Consider the following 24,018-nt stretch of genomic DNA (forward strand, 5'->3'; position numbering starts at 1 on the left):
CTTGGGTTCCACTCCCAGTGCTGCAAGGAAAAAAAAAAAAAAGCAAACCAATTTAAAAACAGATATAAAGTAAATAACAGAACAGGCAGAACAGGTATTGTTAGGATGGCAGAAACTACAAAGGACCAAAATTTGAGAAAATTTATTTAGCGCATGAGTTGAATGTTTATTTTAAGGAAGATATTATAGAAGCCTACTAGATAGTCTATTAATATAATTCTCTTTCTTTTCATAGCTGGGCTTTGCAGATCTAAACCTGGCAGAGTTTGCTGGATCAGGAAATACCACTCGTCGCTGTTTACTGGAAGGCTATGATACCAAAAATACAAGACAAGATAATTCCATTCTGAAAGTAAGCGCACTTCAAGATTGGCAGGCCAACAGCTGAGACGCTTTGCTTTTAAATAAGCGCAGGTGTATACTATCAAAACAAGCTGTGAGTCAATACTGAGACCATAGCTACACCGTGGAAATGTGTAGGGAAAACCATCCAAGTCACAAAAGCAGAAAAGAGGAACAAATGCGATCACATTGGTGGTCCTAAGGTTTTTCGTCAGTGCTGCAGACCTTCAGTACACATGCTACTATGGCATAAACGGTCCTTGGGAGGAAGGAGCATGATGAATAAACAAATCCCCTAAGATGTTGATAGTTTCCAGAGCAGCTGTGGTGAACTCACAGCAGTCACAAAGTTCTCAACCGGGCACGGTGGCACGCACCTGTAATACAAGTACTCAGGACGCTGAAGCAGACTTGCACGTTTGCAGCCAACTTCAGCAACTTAGACTCTGGCAGCTTAGCCAGACCCAGTTTCAAATTAAAAAGTAAGAAGGGGCTGGAGGTATGACTCAGAGGTAGAATATCCCTGGGTTCAATCCTTGATACCAGAAGAAAAAGAAAAAAGAAAAAAAAAAAAACAGAGTTCTCCTGTAACTCGGAAGTGACAGGCAAAACCCACTTCTGGATAGCTGCCCTATTTTCCCCAAATACCATCAGGAGCCTTGTGTTCTGGTAATTACCAAGAAAATATATACTGCACAGGTTTGATGGAAGTGTTAAATGAGATCAGTTGAAAGAATATTTAGGAAGTGTCTTGTGCCTAGTAAAACTCACTGGATAAACCTTTTGCTGTATTTTAGTTTAGTTTACCTCATGATGATTGATAGGTTACCTAAGAAGTAAGGGAAATAATTCTTGAAAAGAAATTGTATAGTTTTTGTCCAGGAGTTAGTAGAGCAAAGATTAGCTTATACTTGTGGCTTTCAAACTTTGTTTTCAGTATTTGGCTCTGAAGATATGGAAACACAGCCAGGAGTGGTGGCACAGGCCCGCAATCCCAGGAGTTGGGAGGCTGAGACTGGAGTAGCATGGCTTCAAGACCAGCTGCAGCAATTTGGCAAGGCTCTCGGAATTTAACAAGACCCTGTTTCCAGATTTAAAGAAAAAAAATTTTAAAGGAGTTAGAGGTATCACTGAGAGGTAGAACACCCCAAAGTTCAATTCAGATGCAATTATTTTGTGTGGTTTTGGCACTAGGGATTGAACCCAGGGACATTCTACCTCAGAGCTGTACCCCAAGCCCTATTTTATTTTTGTTTTGAAACAGGATCTTGCTAGGTTGGTGAGAGTCTACTTGCTGAGGTTATCCTCTAACCTGAGTTCCTCCTGTCTCAACCTCCCAAGTACTAGGATTACAAGCATGTGCCACCAGCTGGATGGTTCTTAAAAGGTAGTCAGCAACCAAGGATTTTTTTTTTTTCCGGTACTGGTGATAGAACCCAGGGGCATTCTACCTCCGAGCTCCACCTCCAGCCATTTTTTAAAATTATTATTATTCTTTATTTTGAAACAGGGTCTCACTGAGTTGCAGAGGGCCTCACTAAGTAGCTGAGGCTGTCCACGAACCATGATCCTCCGGTCTCAGCCTCCGAATGCTGGGATTACAAGCGTGCGCCACTATGCCCGGCTCTTTAAAAACGATTTTTAATCTAGGTCTATTTAAAGCAATAATTTCATATTGGATGTAACCCAATTCGATGATCATTTTATTTAATGCTTTCTAAATGGAAAATATTGAACTAGCTGCTGTGGAAGCAGCTTGGATTCACAGAACATAACTTCTGCTCTCAAGAAATCTTTGACAATCATTTGATTTCTTGTTCTTACATTTAGGTTTTGATCAGTATGCAGCTGATGTCTGGTGATCCGTGTTTTAAAACGTAAGTTGTTGTGCAATGGACGGGCTTTTTATCTGGAAGTACAATAGAGATTTGTTAAATGTTTACATATTAATGGTTTGTAGCTTCTGTGGGGGGCGGGCAATGGGGATTGAACCCAGGGACATTCTACTTCTAAGCTACAGCCCAATCCTTTTTATTTCTTACTTTAAAACAACATTTCTCTAAGTTGCTGAAGGTCTCACAATAAGTTGCTGAGGTTGGCCTCAAATCTTCTATCCTCCTGTCTAAGCCTCCCAAGTACTGGAATTACAGGCATATGGCACAGGACCCGGCTAATATTTTGTAGCTTTTACAGGCAATTAGTTCCCTTTCCGGGAGGCCGACCTGACCTTCAGAGAAGTTACTATTGTCTATTACCAAATGACCTCTCCACACTCTAAATTATTTAAGTTATAGGTCTTTTGTCATCTTCAGGTTTGGGGCAAAAGCATACAAACTGAAAGTTGTAATTTGAGTTCTGTGAACTTACACATTTCTTCAACAGATACTTAATACATGTGTTATTTTATTCAAGGCCCTATTCTAGACCCTATAGAAACACCATTGAACAAAACAGGCTAAGTCCCTAACATCCTGGAGCCCATACTCTAAGAGGAGCATGCATATTAAACTAGCAAATAAATACATAAGTATGGTGGTGAGTGCTTTGGCGAAGAAGTAAAGCAGGGAGCGGGCCACGCGGGAGCGACGAGCTGTTTCATCGCATCATCAGGAGAGGCCTCCCCGGTAGAGATATTTGAGCAGACACCTGAAGGGGATGGGAGAGCAGCCACGCAGATATTTGAGGAAGGAGCATATAAGGTAGAAAGAACAAGGGCAAAAGCCCTGAGGAGGACTGTTCTTGGCAGGTTCAAGTAACCAGGATGTCTAGAGCAGTGAGTGCAGAGGAGGAGACAGGAGTTGAGGTCAGATGGCAGAGTCTTGTGGGTCATTATAATAAGGACTTCACTTATTCTCTGAATGAGATAAAAAGCTAAGGGACACCTGGCTCAGTGGTGCACAGCTATAATTTCAGGTTTCAGGAGGCTGAAGCAGAGAGATCGCAAGTTCAAGGCCAACCTGGGCAATTTAATGAGACCTGTCTCAAATCAAAAATATAAAGGGCTAGGGATTGTAGCTCAGCAGTAGAGCACCCCTGAGTTCAATCCCCAGTCCTCCCCCCCAAAAAAAATTGCTGATGAAAAAAAGTATATTTTGAGAGAGAGAGATTGTATATTGTATTGGCATAATCTGGCAAGAAAGAAAACCCAGGGATGATGTAACTCTTGAATAGTAAGGTTCTGAAGATACACAGTGCAGAAGAAAGGAAATTACCATTTCTGTAAATGGTTTCATAAGTGCATTCTACCTCTGAGCTACACCCCAACCAAATTTTTTTATTCTTTTTTTTTTTTGTGTGTGTGTGTGTGTGTGGTACTAGGGATGGAACCCAGGGGCTTTCTACCTCTGGGCTATACTCCCGAACCTATTTTTTATATTTTATTTGGAAACAGGAGGGTCTCACTAAGTTGCTGATAGCCTCACTAAGTAACTGAGGCTGGCTTTGAACCTGTGTGATCCTCCTGTCTCAGCCTCCCAAGCACTGGGAATACAAGTGTGCGCCACCACACCCAGCTCTCTTAATTTAATTTTTGAAACAGCTCTGTAATACTGAGGATGTTGAGACTCAGATCAAGCAACTAATTGTTGGGTGCAGTGGTGCACATCTGTGATCCCAGTAGTTGGGAGGCTGAGATAACAGGATCACAGGTTCCAGACCAGAGCCTGGCAACATAACCAAACCCTGTTTCAAAATAAACAGGGCTGGAGGTGTAGCTCAGAGGTCAGGTGACCCTGGAGTCAATCCCTAGTGCCTCCACACACACGCACACAGTAACTAATTTGTCCATAGTCCTAGGACGCACTCACTGGCTCAGCACATGTTTATTAATTGCCTGCCACATGTTAACATTTACACAGTCAAGGATGAGTAGGAATTTACTAAGCACAAGAAATGGGCAGAGGCATTCCAGGAAAACAATTTGCACAAATTTACAGCATGGTTATAGTGCATGGAATATTTATAAGATGTCTAGTGGGTGACTCTTCTTCGTTTTCAGGTTCATTTTTCTCTACCACTGAGCTATACACTCTGAACCCCTTTTTACATATTCTCTCTTGGGGGAAGAGGAATTGGGGATCAAACACAAGGTCTTGCATATGTTAGGCAAACACTGCGCCATGGAGCCACATCCCTGTCCCCACATATTCTTAGCATTATTATAAAATGCTTTCTCTATATATATAATTGAGCCGTATCAAGGGATTTCTGATAAGGGATTTTAAAACATTTTCAAGACAAAAAGTGTAATAGAACAAAAAGTGGCACATGATGGACACTCAGTTGGTGATTCAACAATAAACTGAGTTGTCTAGGGAGACAGGCCCGCTGCTGCGGCCCAGCAGAGATTCTAGAGTCTTAATCTGCTGTACCGTCAATCCCCATGATCAGTGAGTTTTCTCCATGAAGCTTAGTTGCCCCAATCTTAGAGCTTCATGGTCCCTTCAGTCACCTTTCAATTTTATCTCAGGTCACCACAGGATAATTTCTAGGAAGTTGTGGATTTCCTCTGGAATATCAACTTCAAAAGATTAGGGATATTTTATAGTGAAAATCCTCATATCAAAAAAAAAAATTTATTCTGGGCATAGTAATACATGCCTCTAACCCCAGCACTTTGAAAGCTGAGACAGGAGGATCGTAGGTTCGAGGGCAGCCTTAGCAATTTAGCAAAACAAAAATGGGGGAATGAAGTCCTGGGTTCAATCCTTACTACCAAATAAAAGAAGAAGGAGGAGGAAGAAAATTAATGTTAGAAATATTAGAACTTGAGCCGGGCGTGGTGGCACATGCTTGTAATCCCCGCGCTTGGGAGGCTGAGACAGGAGGATTGCATGGGTTCGAAGCCAGTCTCAGCTACTTAGTGAGGCTTTCAGCAACTTAGTGAGACCCTGTTTCCAAATGAAATTTAAAAAAGGTCTGGGAGTATAGCCCAGAGGTAGAAAGCCTCTGAGTTCCACCCCCAGTACCACCAAAAAAAAAAAAAAATTAGAATGCAAACCTGCTCCTCCTTGTTTCACAGCTTCTACGTGGAATAGGAGCCTTGAATTAGCCAGTGACAGTAAATCATCACCTATTCCCAGAGAGTCCATACTAAAACGCAAATCAAACTACCAGGGCTCTCCATAGACTCTTCCTGGGGCAGGTATATTGTTTATAGAGAGAAAGGTAGAGATAAAGTAAAACATGGGCACGATTTAAGAAGCTAGTGGTGCACGCTTGTAATCCCAGCATTCGGGAGGCTGAGACAGGAGGATCCAGGTTCACAGTCAGCCTCAGCTACTTAATGAGGCCCTCTGCAACTCAGTGAGACCGTTTCAAAATAAAGAATAACAATTAGGGCTGGGGGTGTCACTTGGAGGTAGAATGCCCCTGGGTTCCATCTCTAGTACCACAAAGAAGCAACAGCTACGGTGTATTCATTCGAGTCACCCCTCCATGCCAGTCTGGTATGGAACTGTACCTATCTTCTGTATTTCTATCTTTCTTATAAACTTCTTTAAATCTTAAAAAAAAAAAAAAAAAAAAGCAGCAGCAGCTAGTGGGCAGGAACAGGAAGGTCCTCCTCCCAGCCTCAGCTGCAGAGGCCTGTGTCTTCTTTCCAGCTCAGAGATGCCTCCCTGAATCTGGTAGAGCACCTCCATTTCAGTGCTGTGCACGCACTGGTAATTTTCAATAATTTTCTTTCTAGTACATTCCATGGAAGTGGTAACCTCTCTGTTCTCACCATTTTGTTGTACAAGAAACATTTCCCCTATGAATTCTATTCAAGTGTTTCAAAGATGCTTCTACATTATTTGTTGATTTTTATTACTTTCTTTTGTTTGTTGTTTTTGGTTTTTGCAATGCTGAGAATTGAACCCAGGGGCATTCTACCTCCAAGCTCTCCAGCCCTATTTTTTATTCCTTATTTTGAAACAAGGTCTCACTAAAGTTGTGTAGGGCCTTACTAAGTAGCTGCGGCTGGCTGCACACCTGCAATTCTCCTATCTCAGCCTCCCAAGTACTGAGATTACAAGCATGCGCCACCATGCCCAGCTGATTTTTATTATTTTTACTCTCAAAAAAACTAATATTATCAGGAAGCTTACCAAGGCTTTGTAACTGGCTACAGCCAATCCCTAACAGTATTTCAGACTTTCAGACTCACCCATGCTTCAAGCTCTGATCCTTAGAAGTCTTTCTTTACAGGCCTCCGTCTACATCAATGTCTATACCAATCGCTGGTGAATCTGAGTCTCTGGAAGAGGATAGAAAAGGTGGAGAGACTCTCAAAGTCCATCTTGGAATAGCAGGTATGGAGGTATAGCTTACTGTTTTTTGTAATGTGTGAGAACCTGTACTACTTGATCTTCTAAATGATTTCCAAAGCCCTTCCAGATTTAAAATTGGGGGGCAGTAAGTACCAACAGTTTTAATTCTGAAATTCTCAGTGAAGCCAGTGCTTTATTTTGACTGGAGTCGTGTTCTATGACAGATTGAAAGCTAAATGTTGCAGTTACACACACACACCCCCATGCAACAGGCGACAACAGCAGTTTTCCTTCCCACGCGCCCAGCCTCCCCTGCCAGTCGCCTCTCAGGTGTTGCTTCTCTTCCAGAAAGTTTTTCCTCTATCAGTGGTTCCTAAGCCTCAGTGCACATCAGAATCACCTGGAGGGCTTGTCAAAGCAGACTGCTGGCACCAGCAGCCACAGTTTTTGACTCAGTAGACATGAGTTGGTGCCTGAACCACATGAGTGGTGTATATGTGTATACCACTGTCTTAACCAGTCTGACTTTGAACTCCCAATCCTCTCACCTCGGTCTCTGGAGTATCTGGGATTACAGGCAATCCACCGCCACACCGAGCCCGGTAATGAATGGCAACTGAGCATTCTCAGGTGTCTCAAATCCACACCTCTAGCTCAAGTCTTCCTAACTCACATTTTTCTATCCCAGTTGTCCTCTCTTTCTAACCTTCCCACATCTTTCTATCCCAGTTATCCTGCACAAACGTCTGCTTAGTGACTGTCTGTCATTTGTGCCTGCCAAACATCTCTCGCCGTCAGCTTGGTTACTATGAAAACCTTCACTTCACCCTGTTGCCAAAGTGATCTTCCCAATTGTTTCCCTCATTAAACTCGCAGCAAATTCTGCAGCAGCAGGCGCCCGCTCCTCTCTCCAGCTTCTTTCCCCTTCATACATCGGCACCACTGCCAGCTTTACCAAGCCATTTGCTTCTCCGTGAGCAAGGTTAAGCGCGTGCCTGTGCATCTCCTTCCTCATCCGCCTCAGGCGTTCAGAGATGTTGCTGCAGCCCCGGCTGACCGCCCCTCTGAAGTCCTTCCTCTGCCGTTACTTGCACTGCCCTTTGGAGCTCCCGATTTCTTTTTGGTGCTTATATTTTACTGCTTGCAACATTGTATTGCAGACATTTGCTTCTACCTCTAAACTCTGAGCATGTATTTTGCCTTATTTATTTTATATTCCTTATACCTTTGTACCCTCCATACCTCTGGCACCTGACTTGATACGAACTTAATAAATATTTATTGAATGAATACATTCTGAAAACCAGAAGATAAACGGGTGAGTTAAGATCTGAGCCAAATCCAGGAGGAGAAGTTTGGCTCTATATGAACCAACTTTTTGAGTGGGTTTTGCTGGAGTTAACCTTCGGGTTTAGGACGGCTGTAGTGAGGTGCTTGGGATACTTGAAGTCTGCCCAGAAATGAGTAACCTTTTCAGAGCACCAGGTCGCTCCAGTAGCTTGCTTATTTGGCAGCATTTGTTGGTCCAATTGTGTACAAAGTCATTTATAGAACTGCTGCTATAATAACTATATTACTCAACTGCTTTCCTTCTTCTAATTTAAAAACAGTTCTAGTTTCCAAATATTTCATCCTAATGAAAACAATTACAGTTCTGCATTCTGTGGAAGAAGCCAAGTTCTGGAAGCACATAATTGACATCTGGAGCGTGCATGTGATAGGGAACTACTAGAAACGACTCTGGCACTGCTTTTTTGTACATTTACTCTGAAACTGACTACCATAATCAGTTTTGTAAGAGTTTTATCCTTAGTGCAATATTCCATACTGTGTTGACTAAACCAGCATTGCCCAAATTATAGCCTAGTAATAATCTACATTAACATTAAAGTAACGTTTAGTTTACTGCTGTGATAGATTACTGAGAAAGCAACATTTCCTCAAAAAACACACAAAAATCCAGCAATTTTGGGAGCATTTATAAGAAAATTCTGACTTATTTTTACTAAAGGAGTGCTGAACATGAAAGCTATAATATTTTAAGATAGAGTGCTATTGAATTTATGAAAATACTGTAATTCCTCAATGAACTAAGGTTGTGTGTGTGTGTGTGTGAGAGAGAGAGAGAGAGAGAGAGACAGACAGACAGACAGACAGAGACAGAGAGAGACTGAATTCAGTGGCATTCTACCTCCAAGCTACACCCCCAGCCCTATTTTTTAGTCTTTATTTTAAAACAGGTTCTCACTAAATTGCAGAGGACCTCACTAAATAGCTGAGGCTGGCTGCAAACCTTCAATTCTCCTATCTCAGCCTCCTGAGTACTGGGATTAAAGCATGCACTGTCACACCCAGCCAAGTTTTTTTCCTTATAGTATTACTTCCATTGTATTGATTGATTGATTGATTGATTGGTTGGTTGGTTGATTTTTGGTGGTACTGGGGTTCCTGGAAGCCCTTCTACCTCCGGGCTACACTCCTAGACCTATTTTATACTTTTTTTTTAAATTTGGAAACAGAGTCTCTTAAGCCAGCGCGGCTGGCTTCGAACCTGCGGGATCCTCCTGTCTCCACCTCCCAAGCGTGAGGATTACAAGTGTGCGCCACCATGCCCAGCCATTGTACTGATTTAAAGGGACTTCTATCACTTTGTAATTTATTTTTCTTGATAATGAACCTGACAGAGAATAAAATCTTCAGAGTAGGATACAAATTGGCCAGTGACTTTTGGCGGTAATAGTAACATCACATTATGACATATTGCAGATCTTTCAGCAAAAAGTGCCTCTGTTCCAGATGAACTTGGTGCCTGTGGACATTCCAGAACATCAAGCTATGCAAGTCAGCAATCAAAAGTATCAGGTAGAGGCTAGCAGTAGAGTTGAATCCCTTCTTGTTCTAAAGGGGCTTAGAATTGCCATGATGTGGGAGAACAACATTAGATCAGTGTGTCTGATATTAGTGTTATATCAAAAGTTATTTTTCTTTGACAGGGTACAGCACATGTCACTCCCGGTCATCTAGTTTCTCTGAGCTCTGCCACAGGAGAAATACCTCAGTAGGAAGTTCATCAACAGGAATTGAAAGTATTCTAGAGCCTTGTGATGAAAATGAGCAAAACATTGCTGAACCCAATCTTGACACAGCCGATAAGGAAGACACAGCCTCTGAAAAACTCAACAGGTATCCTTTTAGTTTAAAAATATACTTAGATTTAAAAAATAACTGTGTGAGGCCTTCCCTCTCCCTCACAAAAAAACAGCCTTTATTTTCATAACATAATTAATAAAATGGGGGGACTGTGTTTTTTTGAAGATGCCCAGTGAAACAGGATTCTGTGGAATCTCAGCTGAAGCGAGTGGATGATACCAGAGTGGATGCAGATGATATTGTGGAGAAAATACTGCAGAGCCAAGATTTCAGCCTAGATTCCAGTGCAGAAGGTGTGTAGAGAACTGTTAAACAGAGTTCTGCAGTCCATGTTCGTGGAACCCACTGGGTCATCAGGAATGTGGCAGTACATTATGTTATCACTGCATATTTGTAAAATATATTCCATGCCCATGAAAATCTGAAAATCTCAAAATAACTTTGTAGCTCATTTATCTCTGATAATGAATATTGAATTTGTAAGACAAACAAATTTTAGTTAAGAGATCAATTTTAAGAGGTAGTTTAGTGATAGAGCAAGTGTTTAATATGTGTGAGTCCTGGTTCAGTGCCCAGAACCCCCCAGAAAATTAAAACCAACATTAAAAAGAGTTGTTTTTTTTGTTTTGTTTTGTTTTGTTTTTTTTGAGGTACCAGGGGTGGAACTCAGGGGCATTGTACCTCCGAGCTACACCCCCAGCCCAATTTTTTTTAAACAGGCTTCTCACTGAGTTGCAAAGGGCCTCACTAAGTAGCTGAGGTTGTCCGTGAACCACGATCTTCCCGTCTCTGCCTCCCAAATAATGGGATTACAAGCGTGCGCCACCCCGGCCGACTAAAGAAAGTTTTGATTTGCTCTTTAAATTATCCTTCAGTGCCTACCACGTTCATACAGTAGATATCTACATCTGTGTCTGTCATGGTGCTTCAAGTCACCACTATAATTTGGAGGGTTGGGGCAGTGATCTTGAAACAATAGTGAATAATAATAGTTCTTCAGATCCTCCTTAGCATTTTCCCTAAAACTGGAAATTTCTGTGCCACTAACTGGAAAGGTACAATTACTCATGCTTGTGGTATATAGAGTACCCAACAATAGTTTGGTATCATTATGTAACTATTTGTAAGGGGAAATAATTAAACCTTCTGAAAATTTGTAGGAAGGACTGTCTGCATTACTCAGTTAAAAGAAAAAAAGATTTAGGAAAATTAATGAGAAATAATTGTTAGGATTGCTTTTAAATTTTTTTTTTTTTTCCTTGCGGGTTTGGGGATGGAACCCAGGGGCATTTGACCTCCGAGCTACACCCCCTGCCCTGTTTTTTTATTCTTTATTTTGAAACCAGGTCTCACTGAGTTGCAGAGGGCCTCACTAAGTAGCTGAGGCTGTCCGCGAACCACGATCCTCCAGTCTCAGCCTCCCCAATGCTGTGATTACAAGTGTGTGCCACCACACCCGGCTTATAAATTACCTACTTTAAAACAGTATATAACTTTGATTTTTTAATCTTTTATTTCTTTAATAAATTTAAATGTAAAGTTGGAATTACTACAATATAAATATTATTTGACATTAGTCTAATAATTGTAAAAAAATAACAAAATTTTAAATGTGTATTACAGAAGAAGGACTGAGATTATTTGTGGGTCCTGGGGGAAGTACAACCTTTGGTAGTCATCATCTTCCAAATAGGTATGTAATCCAAATAGTACCTTATTTAAAATACAGAGAAATACAAGAGAGAGAGAGAGAGAGAGAGAGAGAGAGAGAGAGAGTGTGTGTGTGTGTGTGTGTGTGTGTGTGTGTGTGTGTGTGACTAGCATTTGAATGTAGGGGTGTTCTACTACTGAGCTATACCCCCAGCCCTATTGTTTATTTTTATTTTGAAACAGAGTCTTGCTAAATTGCTGAGGGTAAACCTGCAATCCTCCTCTCTCAGCCTCCCAAGTACTGGAATTATAGATATGTGCCACCATGCCTAGCTCATTTTCTCTTTAAATCTACATTATACGGATATAATTTACAACGCTGGCCACACATGACCAGTGGCACAGTCCTGTAATCCCAGCTGCTTAGAAGGCTAAAGCAAAACTGCAAGTTGAAGGCCAGCCTGGGCAACTCAGCAAGACACTATCTCAAATTAAAAAATAAAAATGGCTAGGATTGTAGCTCTGTGGTAGAGCACTCCTAGGTTCAATCCCCAATACCACAAAAAGAAAATTTTAAAAAGACACTGCAGCCAGGCGTGGTGGTACACACCTATAATCCCAGTACTTGAAAGGCTGAAACAGGAGAAATGAAGGTACAAGGACAGCCTCAGCAAGAATGAGACTCTCATCAACCTAGAGAGATCCTGTTTCAAAAGTAAAAATTAAAAAACAGAGGTAGAGGTGTAGCTCACATATAGAATATTCCTGGGTTCAATCCCCAGTACTACAAAAAAAAAAAAAATTGTATACTAACTAAAAGAATTCTCTGGTGGAGCTCTGTAGTGTATACCTGTAGTCCTAGCTACTCAGGAGGTGGGTGGGGTCAAGAGGATCACTTGAACACAGAAGTTCAGGGACATAAAGAAAAGGCTGGGTGTGGTGGTGCTCACCTGTAATCCCAGTATTTGGGAGTCAGACTGGAGGATCACAGGTTCGAGGCCAGCTTTAGCAATTTAGCAAGACCTTGTTTCAAAATAAAAAATAAAAAGGCTTGAGCCGGAAAAACACATTTGAAGAGAATATATCTTGCCAAACTTTGTTGATAGGTCAAGAATTGGAAATATTACTAGATTATTGAGGAAATAAATAAGGATTAAGGCCTAGACTCATCCAGTGTATTTATTATAAAAACTTAATATTCCAAGCTGGGCATGGTGGCACACGCTTGTAAACCCCAGCATTCAGGAGGCTGAGACAAGTGGATTGAGGTTCACGACCAGTCTGTTACTTAGTGAGGTCCTTTGCAACTCAGTGAGACCCTGTTTCAAAATAAAGAATAAAAAATAGGGCTGGGTGCAGCTTGGAAAGCCCCTAGGTTCCATCCCCAGTACCGCAAAAACAAAAAACTTAATATTCCAAGTATTTTCTATCTGTGATACCTTTAAACCTTACAGAAATCAAATCTAGTAGAAAACCATCAAATGCACCATCTCTTGGAAAAGAGTTACTTAGAACAATTTCAAACAACATAATATCTCAGCATTTTGAAGGTCTTATTCTCCCTTGCTGTTTTAGGGTGGGGTCTGGAGCTTATGAACAAGTTGTGATCAAACGCTAGAAGTCAAGCCGGTAAAAAGAAGCATCCCTGTGAATTTAAGATGTGGGCAATTGGTGTATGCAGTTAATCAAGCACTTAAGAAAAAATGAACCTATTTAAAGATGAAGTTCATTCATCAAGAAGAGAGCGCCCACCACTGGCTTTCCTACCCAGTGAAAGGGAGCGTCTGAATGGTAGTCTTGAGCCAATGTGCCGGCGGCATGAGCCTTACAAGTACACCAGAAGCCTGCTCTCTCTCAGAACATCTCAGTGGGAAAAACAGCATAGACACATCTGAGTATAATTTTTGTATTTAAGTATCTGTGATCGAGGTGCTCAACAAATTTGGGCTCTATGTTTTTCATTTTAATTTTTCATTTGAGAGACTATGTGAATATAATTTAAGCCCTAGAAATTCTGTCAAGATAGTAATTCCTCTTCAGAAAAATTTTCATATTATATTACCAACAGTATTGTACTAAGCTTATTAACTCCTTTTGATGTGATGATTGATAAAAAGCACGGGTGTTCATGCATTGGGAAAGTGTTATACTATAGTTTAAACATGTAAAATGCTTAATAATAATTCTAAATGTATCATTCATAAATCAGTTGAGAAGTATGTTTAAGTCTAAGATAGGTGAATGGATGTGATGCTGTATTATGTGGCATATAGTGTTATTTGTCATTAATATTAGATGAGCTAGAGAACCCCCGCTAGCACTGTAGAAGAGTTTCAAAATAAGCTTACTAGTCAGTATGTTAGACTACTGTGAAGTGCCCTAACAGAAGAGCCATTTTAATTCACTAAATTATTAAGATCTGCTGGCTTCAACGGTCAAAATTTAGAATAAGGGGAAATTACAATATAATCAGAAACAGAGCATCCTTTTCTGTGGAAATTGGGACTTACCTGAAACTGAAATTTGGATGTGGAAGGCCTGGTGGTTTCTGTTTTAGTTCCCTGTGATCAGATACTGTGTTTTCTTCTTTACCAGAAGTTCATTGTTTTGAGGTAGGACTAGACTGTGACGTGTATCAAATATAGCTTTGTATCAGATATGAACATCTGATCTGGATCCAGTTTAACAGCGTAGCAGATAAACCTTAAGAGTTTTTCTGGTATTACATGATAGTTTCCATATTGAAAGATCAGAACTTTCTTGGACCAACTTAGTCACTGAAGAAAAATGTAGATTCTGTAGAACTAGTGACATCCCAGTCCTTATTTTAAAAATCATGTCTAAGAAAGATAATGTATCAGAATAGAATTACTTTAGCCTAGGTATTTTCATGTTGGCATACTAAGAAGACAATTATTTTATTATCTAAATTTAAAAGTTTGGAAAAATTGAAACTGTTCATTTTAGGACTTATTTTTAATATCTTAAGGATTGGATATTCCATATTAATTTAATACTGTTTTTACTAATAGATTCTGAAATCTTTAAGAAGATGATACCCTGTTTTAGAATATTTTGAATATTGAGAAGATTATCTGAATCAGTTTTACTTTTTATTTTGTAAATATATTTTGAGGGGGGGAAAAAAGCGACCTGAACATTTTAGTCTAACTAAGGAAAATGTTTACTTATGAGGTAAAGACATACTGTCAGCCGGGCGTGGTGGCGCATGCTTGTAATCCCAGCATTTGGGAGGCTGATACAGGAGGATCACGGTTCATGGACAGCCTCAGCTACTTAGTGAGGCCCTTTTCAACTCACTGAGACCCTGTTTCAAAATAAAGACTAAAAAATAGGGCTGGGGGTATCGCTCGGAGGTAGAATGTCCCTGGGTTCCATCCCCAGTACTGAAGAAGAAAAAAAAAGACATACTGTTTATTTAGGTAAACTGATCCATTCATTATATATTACAGAAAGAATCAATGTTTAGAGATAGGAATATAGGAGTATACTGTTTAGAGAGAGATTTATTATGACATATTAAAGGCATATTTTCTATTTTCAAAATATTATTTCTAGACTATTTTTATTGGCGCTTCTATAAATGATTTCTCAGTTTTAAAAATGATAAAACTAGGATGTAAGCCTGGTTCAGCAAGGACACTCGTGACACATCTTGAAAGTGCTGTAATCAGGGCAGTGTCCCGTCTTATTTATCTTTCCCTGGCCCTGGCCCTGGCCCTTTCTTTATACAAGATTAGTTCTTAGTATTTAAAATGGTACAGAGTTCTTTTCTGAAAAGCAAAATGTGAAGAGGTTCTTTAAAGCATAAAAAGCATGTATTTATAGTTTTAGCAGCCACCAAATACATCTTGATAGTAGTAAGTATAAAAATAATAAGCAGAAACATTGATTAAGAAGGAAAAAGAAGTCATGGCCATGACCTCTGTAATCAGTGAAAAGTCTGGATTTGTTTTCTTCTAGTGCCCATCAACATACTTCACATTCAGATTTCAGTACAGTCCTATCGCACTGTTTGCTAAAGGTTGCCTAAGTCTGCCTACAGTGCTCCAGTGTTTCTTTTCTTAGAGCATGTATTGTTAATCTCTTAGCCCTGTTACTTATTATGTTTAACCATGAAAGAAAGCTGCTTATCGAATACAAAGTCCACTTTAATTCTTTTTAAAGTTTAGAAAATTGGACTTGGAAAACTAGATTTTTTTAATTTTTTTCTTAATTTTACATTTTAAACTAGATTCTTAGTGAATTAATTTTTTAACTATTTAGTCAAATTTTAAATGGCTCAAGATGAGAATCTGCAGATACATAACTTTTTCTAATTCTATCCTAGAGAAAAACACCCATGACATTTTAAAAGCTACTTATTTGTGATGAGATTAAGAGTCTTAAGTATCTTGCTAGGAAAAATGCATAGGCTGGTCAAGGCGCCCTCTGCTGCTGATGTCCAGGCGGGATGTGAAAGAGCAGAGGGCAGAGAAGGCCCTGGGCCACCAGTTTCCCAGTTTCCCTTTTTTTTTTTTTTTTTTTTTTTTTTTTTTTTTTTACTCTGGGGATTGAACCCAGGGGCATTCTGCTCTGAGCTACTTCCAGCCTTTTGCTAGTCTGGCCTCAATCCTGTGATCCTCCTGTCTCAACCTCCCAAGTACTGGGATTTACAGGCATGCACCGCCAGGCCCAGCTCTATCAGTTTACACTTTAATGGTTGACTCCCATTGTGGTGGTTTTGAAGGCTTCTTCATAAATGCAAGTAGTGTGAATTAAATGCAAGTAGTGTGAATTAGTACTTATGATATAAAAAGGTCTTGGCCAATAATCCCAAACTCCACCTTCCTATTCCAACATAAAAGTATCAGAATAATATCCAAACTAGATTCTTCTTTATGGGGTTTTGTACAAAACTGTGAGCCACAACAGGTTGAAAGCTGAGTTCCTTAGTTGCTAAAAGGAAAACAAAACCAAAAAACTCTGCTTAGTCTGCATTTAAAATGTTTGAATTTAAGCAGCAAGTATCCAGAAGTCAACTTAGTTTATTTTTGGCAGTGCTGAGACTTGAACCCAGAGCCTCATGCATGTTGGACAAGCACTTTAACCACTGAGCTATCTCTTCAGCCCTCAGAAGTCATCTAACTAAACCACTTTGTGAGCTCAAGGGAACGGTATTATTCTTCAATGAAGTGCTCTGAAGTGTAAGGCTTCCAATATATATAACAGAGCTCTGAGAGACAGACTGGGCTCGTATGACAGGGTTGCATTCTATTTTCTTAAGTCTTTAATTTAGGAAGTTCAGAAATTATGCTTGGTCAGTTCTCTTAGATGGTACGTGATATGAATATAATCAAGTACACTAGTTGAAATATTAGGCCACTGTTTATATGTTGGCTTAGGTACTGTGCATAATATTCATACCCGAGATGTTAAGGAATATAAAGTATAAAATATCTAAAATACAAAGGATAAAATATTCTGTATTAAGCCTATTTTAAGACTACCCCAAAATAAAGGCCTTATTACCCATATATATCTGATTTTCATAAGATAATGCATACACTCTAAATGAACATGTAGGTGATCTAGGTAGCTACTCTCCATATGACAAAGCTGATCATTTTTTTACTTTATTGACAATGTATTCTGCCTTTTCCAGTGTTTGTGTTTATCTTGCATATATAAAATAGAACATTCTCTTGATGATATTCATTGACCAAATCCCATGCAAGGGAAACCATTTAGTTATATACATACTTGACTGTTTTTTTAGAAGTACATTTGGGGGCTCACCTTCCTCTTGTGTGTTTATTTGACCCTTTGGAAGTTATTTAAGTGTGTGGATAATCATGTAGATGTTTATGAAAGGTGTTACTGATGACAGCAGAATGGATCGGTGGCAGCACTTGCCTGGCATGCACAAGGCCCTGGGTTTGATCCCCAGCACCACCAAGAAAAAAGTTATTGAAGTGATTCCATGAGTATTCTGTTATAATACTTGGAGAATGACCTTCATGTTTATATATTATTTTTTGTTTTAAGTGTACAATGATAATCCAGGAAATGTTTCCTTTTTTTAACAAAAACAAATTTTTTATTTGTAAAGTGTTTGTAATAATGTAAAGGTGACTCTTATACATGTTCAATAAAAATCTATATTAAAAGTTTAGATGCTCTTCATATTTTAAAATATTAATAAAGACTATCAGAAAACTGTGCCAAAATAAAAAGAACAGAAGCAAAACTCCAGTATAACTTTTATTACAGATAGTATCTGACATGAATGCTTCCAATGAAGACATCTCTTTGAACTCTTAAGCCACCCATGCAGGGACTCAGCAATGGCTTTGGAGTAGGACAAACCCCCCTCTGAACCTGTTTCCTCATCTAGGATGGAGATAACACAACAAAGTCTTATCAGGTTGTGACAAACACATGAGTTAATATTAAGAGTATAGCCAGACGTGGTGGCGCACACTTGTAATCCCAGCACTTGGGAGGCTGAGACAGGAGGATCACACAGGTTTGAAGCCAGCCTCAGCTACTTAGTGAGGCTCTCAGCAACTTAGACCCTATTTCCAAATAAAATATAAAATAGGTCTCCGGGACATGGTGGCACACACTTGTAATCCCAGCACTTGGGAGGCTGAGACAGGAGGATCACACAGGTTCGAAGCCAGCCTCAGCTACTTAGGCTCTCAGCAACTTAGACCTTATTTCCAAATAAAGTGTAAAATAGGTCTGGGAGTATAGCCCAGAGGTAGAAAGCCTCTGGGTTCCACCCCAGTACCACCAAATATATATACATATACACACACACACACAATTGCAGGTTTGAGGCCAAACTGCAATTTAAATTTAGCAAGACCTTCAGCAACTTAGCAAGACCCTGTTTCAAAATTAAAAATTAAAAGGAGCGGGGCGTGGTAGCACACGCTTGTAATCCCAGCATTCGGGAGGCTGAGACCGGAGGATCACGGTTCGCAGACTGCCTCAGCTACTTAGTGAGGTCCTCTGCAACTTAGTGAGACCCTGTTTCAAAAATAAAGAATAAAAAAATAGGGCAGGGGGTGTAGCTCAGAGGTCAAATGCCCCTGGGTTTCACCCCCAAACCCGCAAAAAAAAAAAAATTAAAAATTAAGAGGGCTGCAAGTATAGCTTAGGCTATACTTAGGCTTGATCCCTAGTCACCAAAAAAAAGTACGCCAAACATTTTAAAATAAGTTAAAGTCTAAAAAGGAAACAATAAGAGCATGTCACTTAGTAGGCACTCAGTGTTGGCATGAAAAATCATACCAACACACCTCCTCAGCCAGTATTCAAATTATAATAGCAATTTAAGGTTAATAAAGAAATACAATTTATCCAGGCATAGTGGCGCACGCTTGTAATCCCAGCATTTGGGAGGCTGGGACTGGAGGATCGCGGTTCGAGGACAGCCTCAACTACTACTTAAGCCTTTTGGAACTCAGTGAGACCCTGTTAAAAAAGAATAAAAAATAGGGCTGGGGATGTAGCTTGGAGGTAGAATGCCCCTGAGTTTCATTCCCAGTACCGAAAAAAAAAAAAGGAAAGAAAGAAAAAAAAAAAAAAGAAATAGTTTAGTATGCATTTGAGCCCAGATTGCCTCTGCAGACTATCAAGGCTTCCCTGGATGGTGCAGATTAAGGAAGGGCATAAAACTAAGAGAACAGCCCAGCGTGGTAGCGCATACTTGTGATCCCAGTACTTAGGAGGCTGATATAGAAGAATCACAGGTCCGCAGCCAACCTCAGCTACTAACCTGTTTCAAAATAAAGAATAAAAAATAATAATAGGGCTGGAGGTATAGCTTGGAGATAGAATGACTCTGGGTTCAATACCTAGTACAAAAAAAAAAGTCGGGCGTGGTGGCACAGGCTTGTAATCCCAGCATTTGGGAGGCTGAGACAAGAAGAACTGAGTTTGCAGATAACCTCAACTACTCAGTGAAGCCCTTTGCAATTCAGTGAGACCCTGTTTCAAAATAAAGAATTAAGAATAGGGCTGGAGGTGTAGTTCGGAGGTAGAATGCACCTGGGTTCCACCTCCAGTAACACAGAGACAGAGAGAGAGAGAGAGACGAGAGAGAGAGAGAGAGGAGAGAGGAGGAGCACTGTGCTTGTTGTTGGGGGTATGAGCACTCTAGGGGATGCCTTCAAACCCTCCCCTTACCCAGGAGCATCCAGGATCTGCGCCCCAGGGCCCCTTGTCCTATCCAGCACGGAGTGCCCAGGCCATCTTGTTGACTCAGCCGCCTTCCCTCAACACCTAGTGACTTTCCACTTCCTCTCTGTCCTTCCTTCTCTTTCACCTACTTGCATCTCTTTTCTTTCTGTACTTAATGTAGCACTTATCTGGTAGCAGCATTTAATGAAATCATTCCTTTCACTTGTACAAAAGGTAGAAAATCACCGATGGAGTTTTCCCTATCTGTGTTATATGAAATGTAACAACAACAACAACAAAATTAGGAGACAAACCAGAAAAGCTCAAATGCAGACATTCCCTGGGTCAGTGATCTCTATTCCAGGTAAACCCCACATAGTGAGGAAATGTCAGAGAGCTCTCTGTGTGCCTTGGTTTAGACCCTGTTCCTATGCAGTTACAGCTCAGGCTGAGGCATCTCCTCAAGTGGGATGCCTACGAGGTGGTTCCCTTTGGTTGGGGGGTGGGGAGTCATCTGGTTTGTTTTTTCATCTTGGCTAGCAAGTTACTTTAAGAAAAGTGTGCCACCTTCTGGCACCGCACTTCAGCGATTCCAGGAGCTCTGCTTTCCCCAAGCGAGCTGGTGTCTGCTCCTCACATACAGCCCCTGGAATTAAGACCAGAAGAAAAACACATTCAAAATTTAGTAAGAATTTTAAATAGTTTGCAATACTTGCAAAGACAGTGGTGGGTTTTTTGTTTGTTTGTTTGTTTGTTTTGTTTTGTTTTGTTTTTGTTTTGCAGAGCTAGGGGTGGAACCCAGGGCATTCTACCTCCAAGCTATACCCCCAGCCCCATTTTTTTTTTTTTTTTTTTTTTTTTGCAGGTCTGGGGATGGAGCCCAGGGGCATTCAACCTCCGAGCTACACCCCCTGCCCTATTTTTTATTCTTTAATTTGAAACAGGGTCTCACTAAGTAGCTGAGGCTGTCCAAGAACCGCGATCCTCCAGTCTCAGCCTCCTGAATGCTGGGATTACAAGCGTGCGCCACCACGCCCGGCAGAAAGGGGTTTTTAAAGCATTGTGTACCCTGGTTAAATTAAGCCAGGCGTGGTGGCACAGTTATAATCCCAGTGCTTGGGAGGCAGAGACAGATTTGCAGGTTCACCGCCAGCCTCAGCTCCTTAGACCATCTGTAATTTCCTTCCCAGAAACAGTGCTGCTTGCTCCCGCGCCTCATCCCAGGTCCGTAGATCCCTTGGCTTTCATGGAATGGGCCTGTGCTTTCCTGCTGCCGTGTCTGTGTCCAGACCTCTCTCCATTCACTTAATCATGCAGCTTATCCAGCACTCTTGAGTAGAAACACCAGTGAATCCAGAACCATTCATTAATCCCACACCAAGGGAAGTAATTTCACCCTGTTTGATTGTTTATTCATTTTGCAGTACTGAGGATTAAACCCAGACACATTCTACCTCCGAGCTACACCCCCAGCCCTATTTATTTTTTATTTTGAAACAATGTCTTCTCACTAAATTGCTAAGGCTATTCTCCAACCTGCAACCCTCTTCTCTTGGCCTCCCAAGTACTGAGAGTCCAGGCAAGTGCTACCGCATCTCAGTTGTATACATTTTTATAATTTCCAGCTCCTACCAGCCTCTTGCTAGATGTCACTAATATTCTTAAATGTCCTGTTTCTCTGCTATCCCCCCAAAGAAGAGCATCATATATTTTTATTCCTTATTTTGAAACGGTCTCACTAAGTAGCTGAGGCTGGCCGAGAACCTGTGATCCTCCTGTCTCAGTCTCCCAAACAAGTACTGAGATTACAAGCATGCACCACCATGCCTGCCTTCCCCCAGTCCTTTTTATTTTTTTATTTTGAAACAGAGCCTCACCAAATTGCTAAGGCTATTCTCAAACCTGCGATCCTCCTGTCTTCACCCCGCCAGGTACTGAGATTCCAGGCATGGGCCACCACATCCCACTTGTATAAATTTCTGTAATATTCAGCTCCTGCCAGCTTCTTGCTAGATGTCACCAATACTCTCAAATGTCCCATTTCTCTGGCTATTCCCAAAGAAGAGCATCATATAGAATGTTTACCAAAGTGAACACCTAGCATCCTCCACAAAAACAGAAAACCATTGTTCTCAAAGTCCTCCAAAGATTTGCATCGCAGGGCATGGTGGCACACGCTTGTCATCCCAGCATTTAGGAGGCTGAGACAGGAGAATCGCAGTTTGAGAACAGCCTCAGCTACTTACTGAGGCCCTTTGCAACTCAGTGAGACCCTGTTTAAAAATAAAGAATCAAGCCGGGCGTGGTGGCGCACGCTTGTAATCCCTGCGCTTGGGAGGCTGAGACAGGAGGATCACGCAGATTCGAAGCCAGCCTCAGCTACTTAATGAGGCTCTCAGCAACTTAGCGAGACCCTGTTTCCAAATAAAATATAAAATAGGTCTGGGAGTATAGCCCGAAGGTAGAAAGCCTCTGGTTTCCACCCCCAGTACCACCAAAAAAAAAAAAATCAAGCCGGGTGTGGTGATTCACGCTTGTAATCCAGCGATTGGGAGGCAGAGACAGGAGGATCACACAGGTTCGAAGCCAGCCTCGCTGGCTTAAGAGACCCTGTTTCCAAATAAAAAATATAAAAATAGGTCTGGGAGTGTAGACTGGAGGTAGAAGGGTTCCATCCCCAGTACCACCAATAAATAAATAAATAAATAAATAAATAAATAATCAAGCCGGGCATGGTGGCGCATGCTTGTAATTCCAGCATTCTGGACGCTGAGACCAGAGGATCGTGGTTCCCGGAGAGCCTCAATTACTTAGTGAGGCCCTCTGCAACTTAGTGAGACCCTGTTTCAAAATAAAGAATAAATAGTAGGGCAGGGGGTGTAGCTCAGAAGTTGAATGCCCCTGGGTTTCATCCCCAGACCCGAAAAAAAAAAAAAATCAAAAATAAGACTGGTGGTGTAGCTGGAAGGTAGAATGCCCCTGGGTTCCATCCTCAGTGTGTGTGTGTGGGGGGGGATTTGTGGGGGAGGGATTTGCATCATCATTGCTGCTGCTGCTGAGTGCCTGACTTCCTGCAACTGTGTCAAATAATCTCCACAGGTGTGGTGAGTTGTGTTGTTGTTGTTGTTGTTGTTAACCAAACTCCAATTCAGGAAATCACCTTAATTTGCAACAGCCTTAGGAGATCTCTGTTCCCTGACCCTTATATAAAGTTGAATGAGGAACGGAGACTTAATCAAAATTGGCTAAACAGAATCTCCTGAAAAGTGGGACCTGGACACCGAGAGTGTGTCTGTTGAGTGAGGGCCCAGCAGCAGGCTCCAGGGCTGAGGCCATCATCGGCCCCGGGCCCTTCTCATGGCAATAGCTAATTTATTTGTCAAATTGACTGGATCAAGGTGCCCAGATATTTGGTTAAACTTAGTGTCTGTGTGTGTGTGTGTGTGTGTGTGTGTGTGTGTTACTGGAGATGGAACCTAGGAGCATTCTACTTCAGAGTTACATTCCCAGCCCAATTTTATTCCTTTTTTTCTATTCAAACAGGGTCTCACTAAGTTATGAATGGCCTCACTAAGTTGCGGAGACTGGTGGTGAACATGCTATCCTCCTGTCTCAGTCTCCCAAGTACTAAAATTACAAACTTGCACCACAATACCCAGGCTTGGTAGAACATTATTCTAAATATTTCTGTGAAGGTGTTTTTTTTTTAATGAGATTAAAATTTAAATCAGTAGAATTTTTGTTTATTCATTTATTTTTGTGGTACTGGGGGTGGAACCCAGAGGCTAAGTTGCTGAGAGCCTCGCTAAGTAGCTGAGGCTGGCTTTGAACCTGTGCAACCCTCCTGTCTCAGCCTCCCAAGCGCTGGGATTACAAGTGTGCATCACCATGCCCAGCTTTAAATCAGTAGAATTTAAGGAAGGCAGATTACTCTACACAACAGATCTTGGCCTAATATAATTATTAATCTATTAATCCTGAGTAGGACAAAGACTAATCCCTTCCCCAGCCCACCCCTCCCCCATTCCCATCTCTACCCAACAGGAAAGCATTCTTAAACTAATTGACTTTGGACTTGAGATACACCTCTTTCTTGAGTGGCCAGGCTGTCCATCTGTCCTGCAGGTTTTGGACTTGTACCTTAATAGTCACATGATCCAATATATTAAAATAAATCTCTGAGCCCAGGGTGCTGGCGCATGCTTGTAATGCCAGCATTCGGGAAGCTGAGACCAAAAGATCACGGTTCGCGGACAGCCTCAGCTACATAGTGAGGCCCTCCACAACTTAGACTCTATTTCAAAGTTCCAACCCCAGACCCGCAAAATAAATAAATAAAATAAATCTCTATACACACAAAATTTTTTTTTAATTTTTTTGTTGTTTTATGTGGTTTTTCTGTTTGTTTGCTTGCTTGTTTTTTTTAGTTTGA

The 24,018-nt window shown here is 41.0% G+C and overlaps 1 protein-coding gene across 1 annotated transcript in view; it reads left to right on the top strand.

Moving 5' to 3' along the window:
- The window catches only part of EEIG2 (EEIG family member 2), a gene marked incomplete at both ends in the record, with an annotated part of 53,287 nt that extends 40,276 nt beyond the window's left edge, over positions 1-13,011 (top strand). Inside the window, 8 exons of the mRNA XM_080693254.1 lie at positions 236-352; positions 2,173-2,219; positions 6,532-6,635; positions 9,360-9,455; positions 9,587-9,776; positions 9,909-10,036; positions 11,367-11,436; positions 12,969-13,011. Of these exons, the coding sequence (XP_080549380.1) occupies positions 236-352; positions 2,173-2,219; positions 6,532-6,635; positions 9,360-9,455; positions 9,587-9,776; positions 9,909-10,036; positions 11,367-11,436; positions 12,969-13,011 (795 nt within the window). The remainder of the gene's footprint in view (positions 1-235; positions 353-2,172; positions 2,220-6,531; positions 6,636-9,359; positions 9,456-9,586; positions 9,777-9,908; positions 10,037-11,366; positions 11,437-12,968) is intronic.
- Positions 13,012-24,018: the final 11,007 nt, after the last annotated feature.

Source organism: Muscardinus avellanarius, assembly GCF_963383645.1.
Source record: "Muscardinus avellanarius genome assembly, chromosome: 3".
Taxonomy (NCBI): Eukaryota; Metazoa; Chordata; class Mammalia; order Rodentia; family Gliridae; genus Muscardinus; species Muscardinus avellanarius.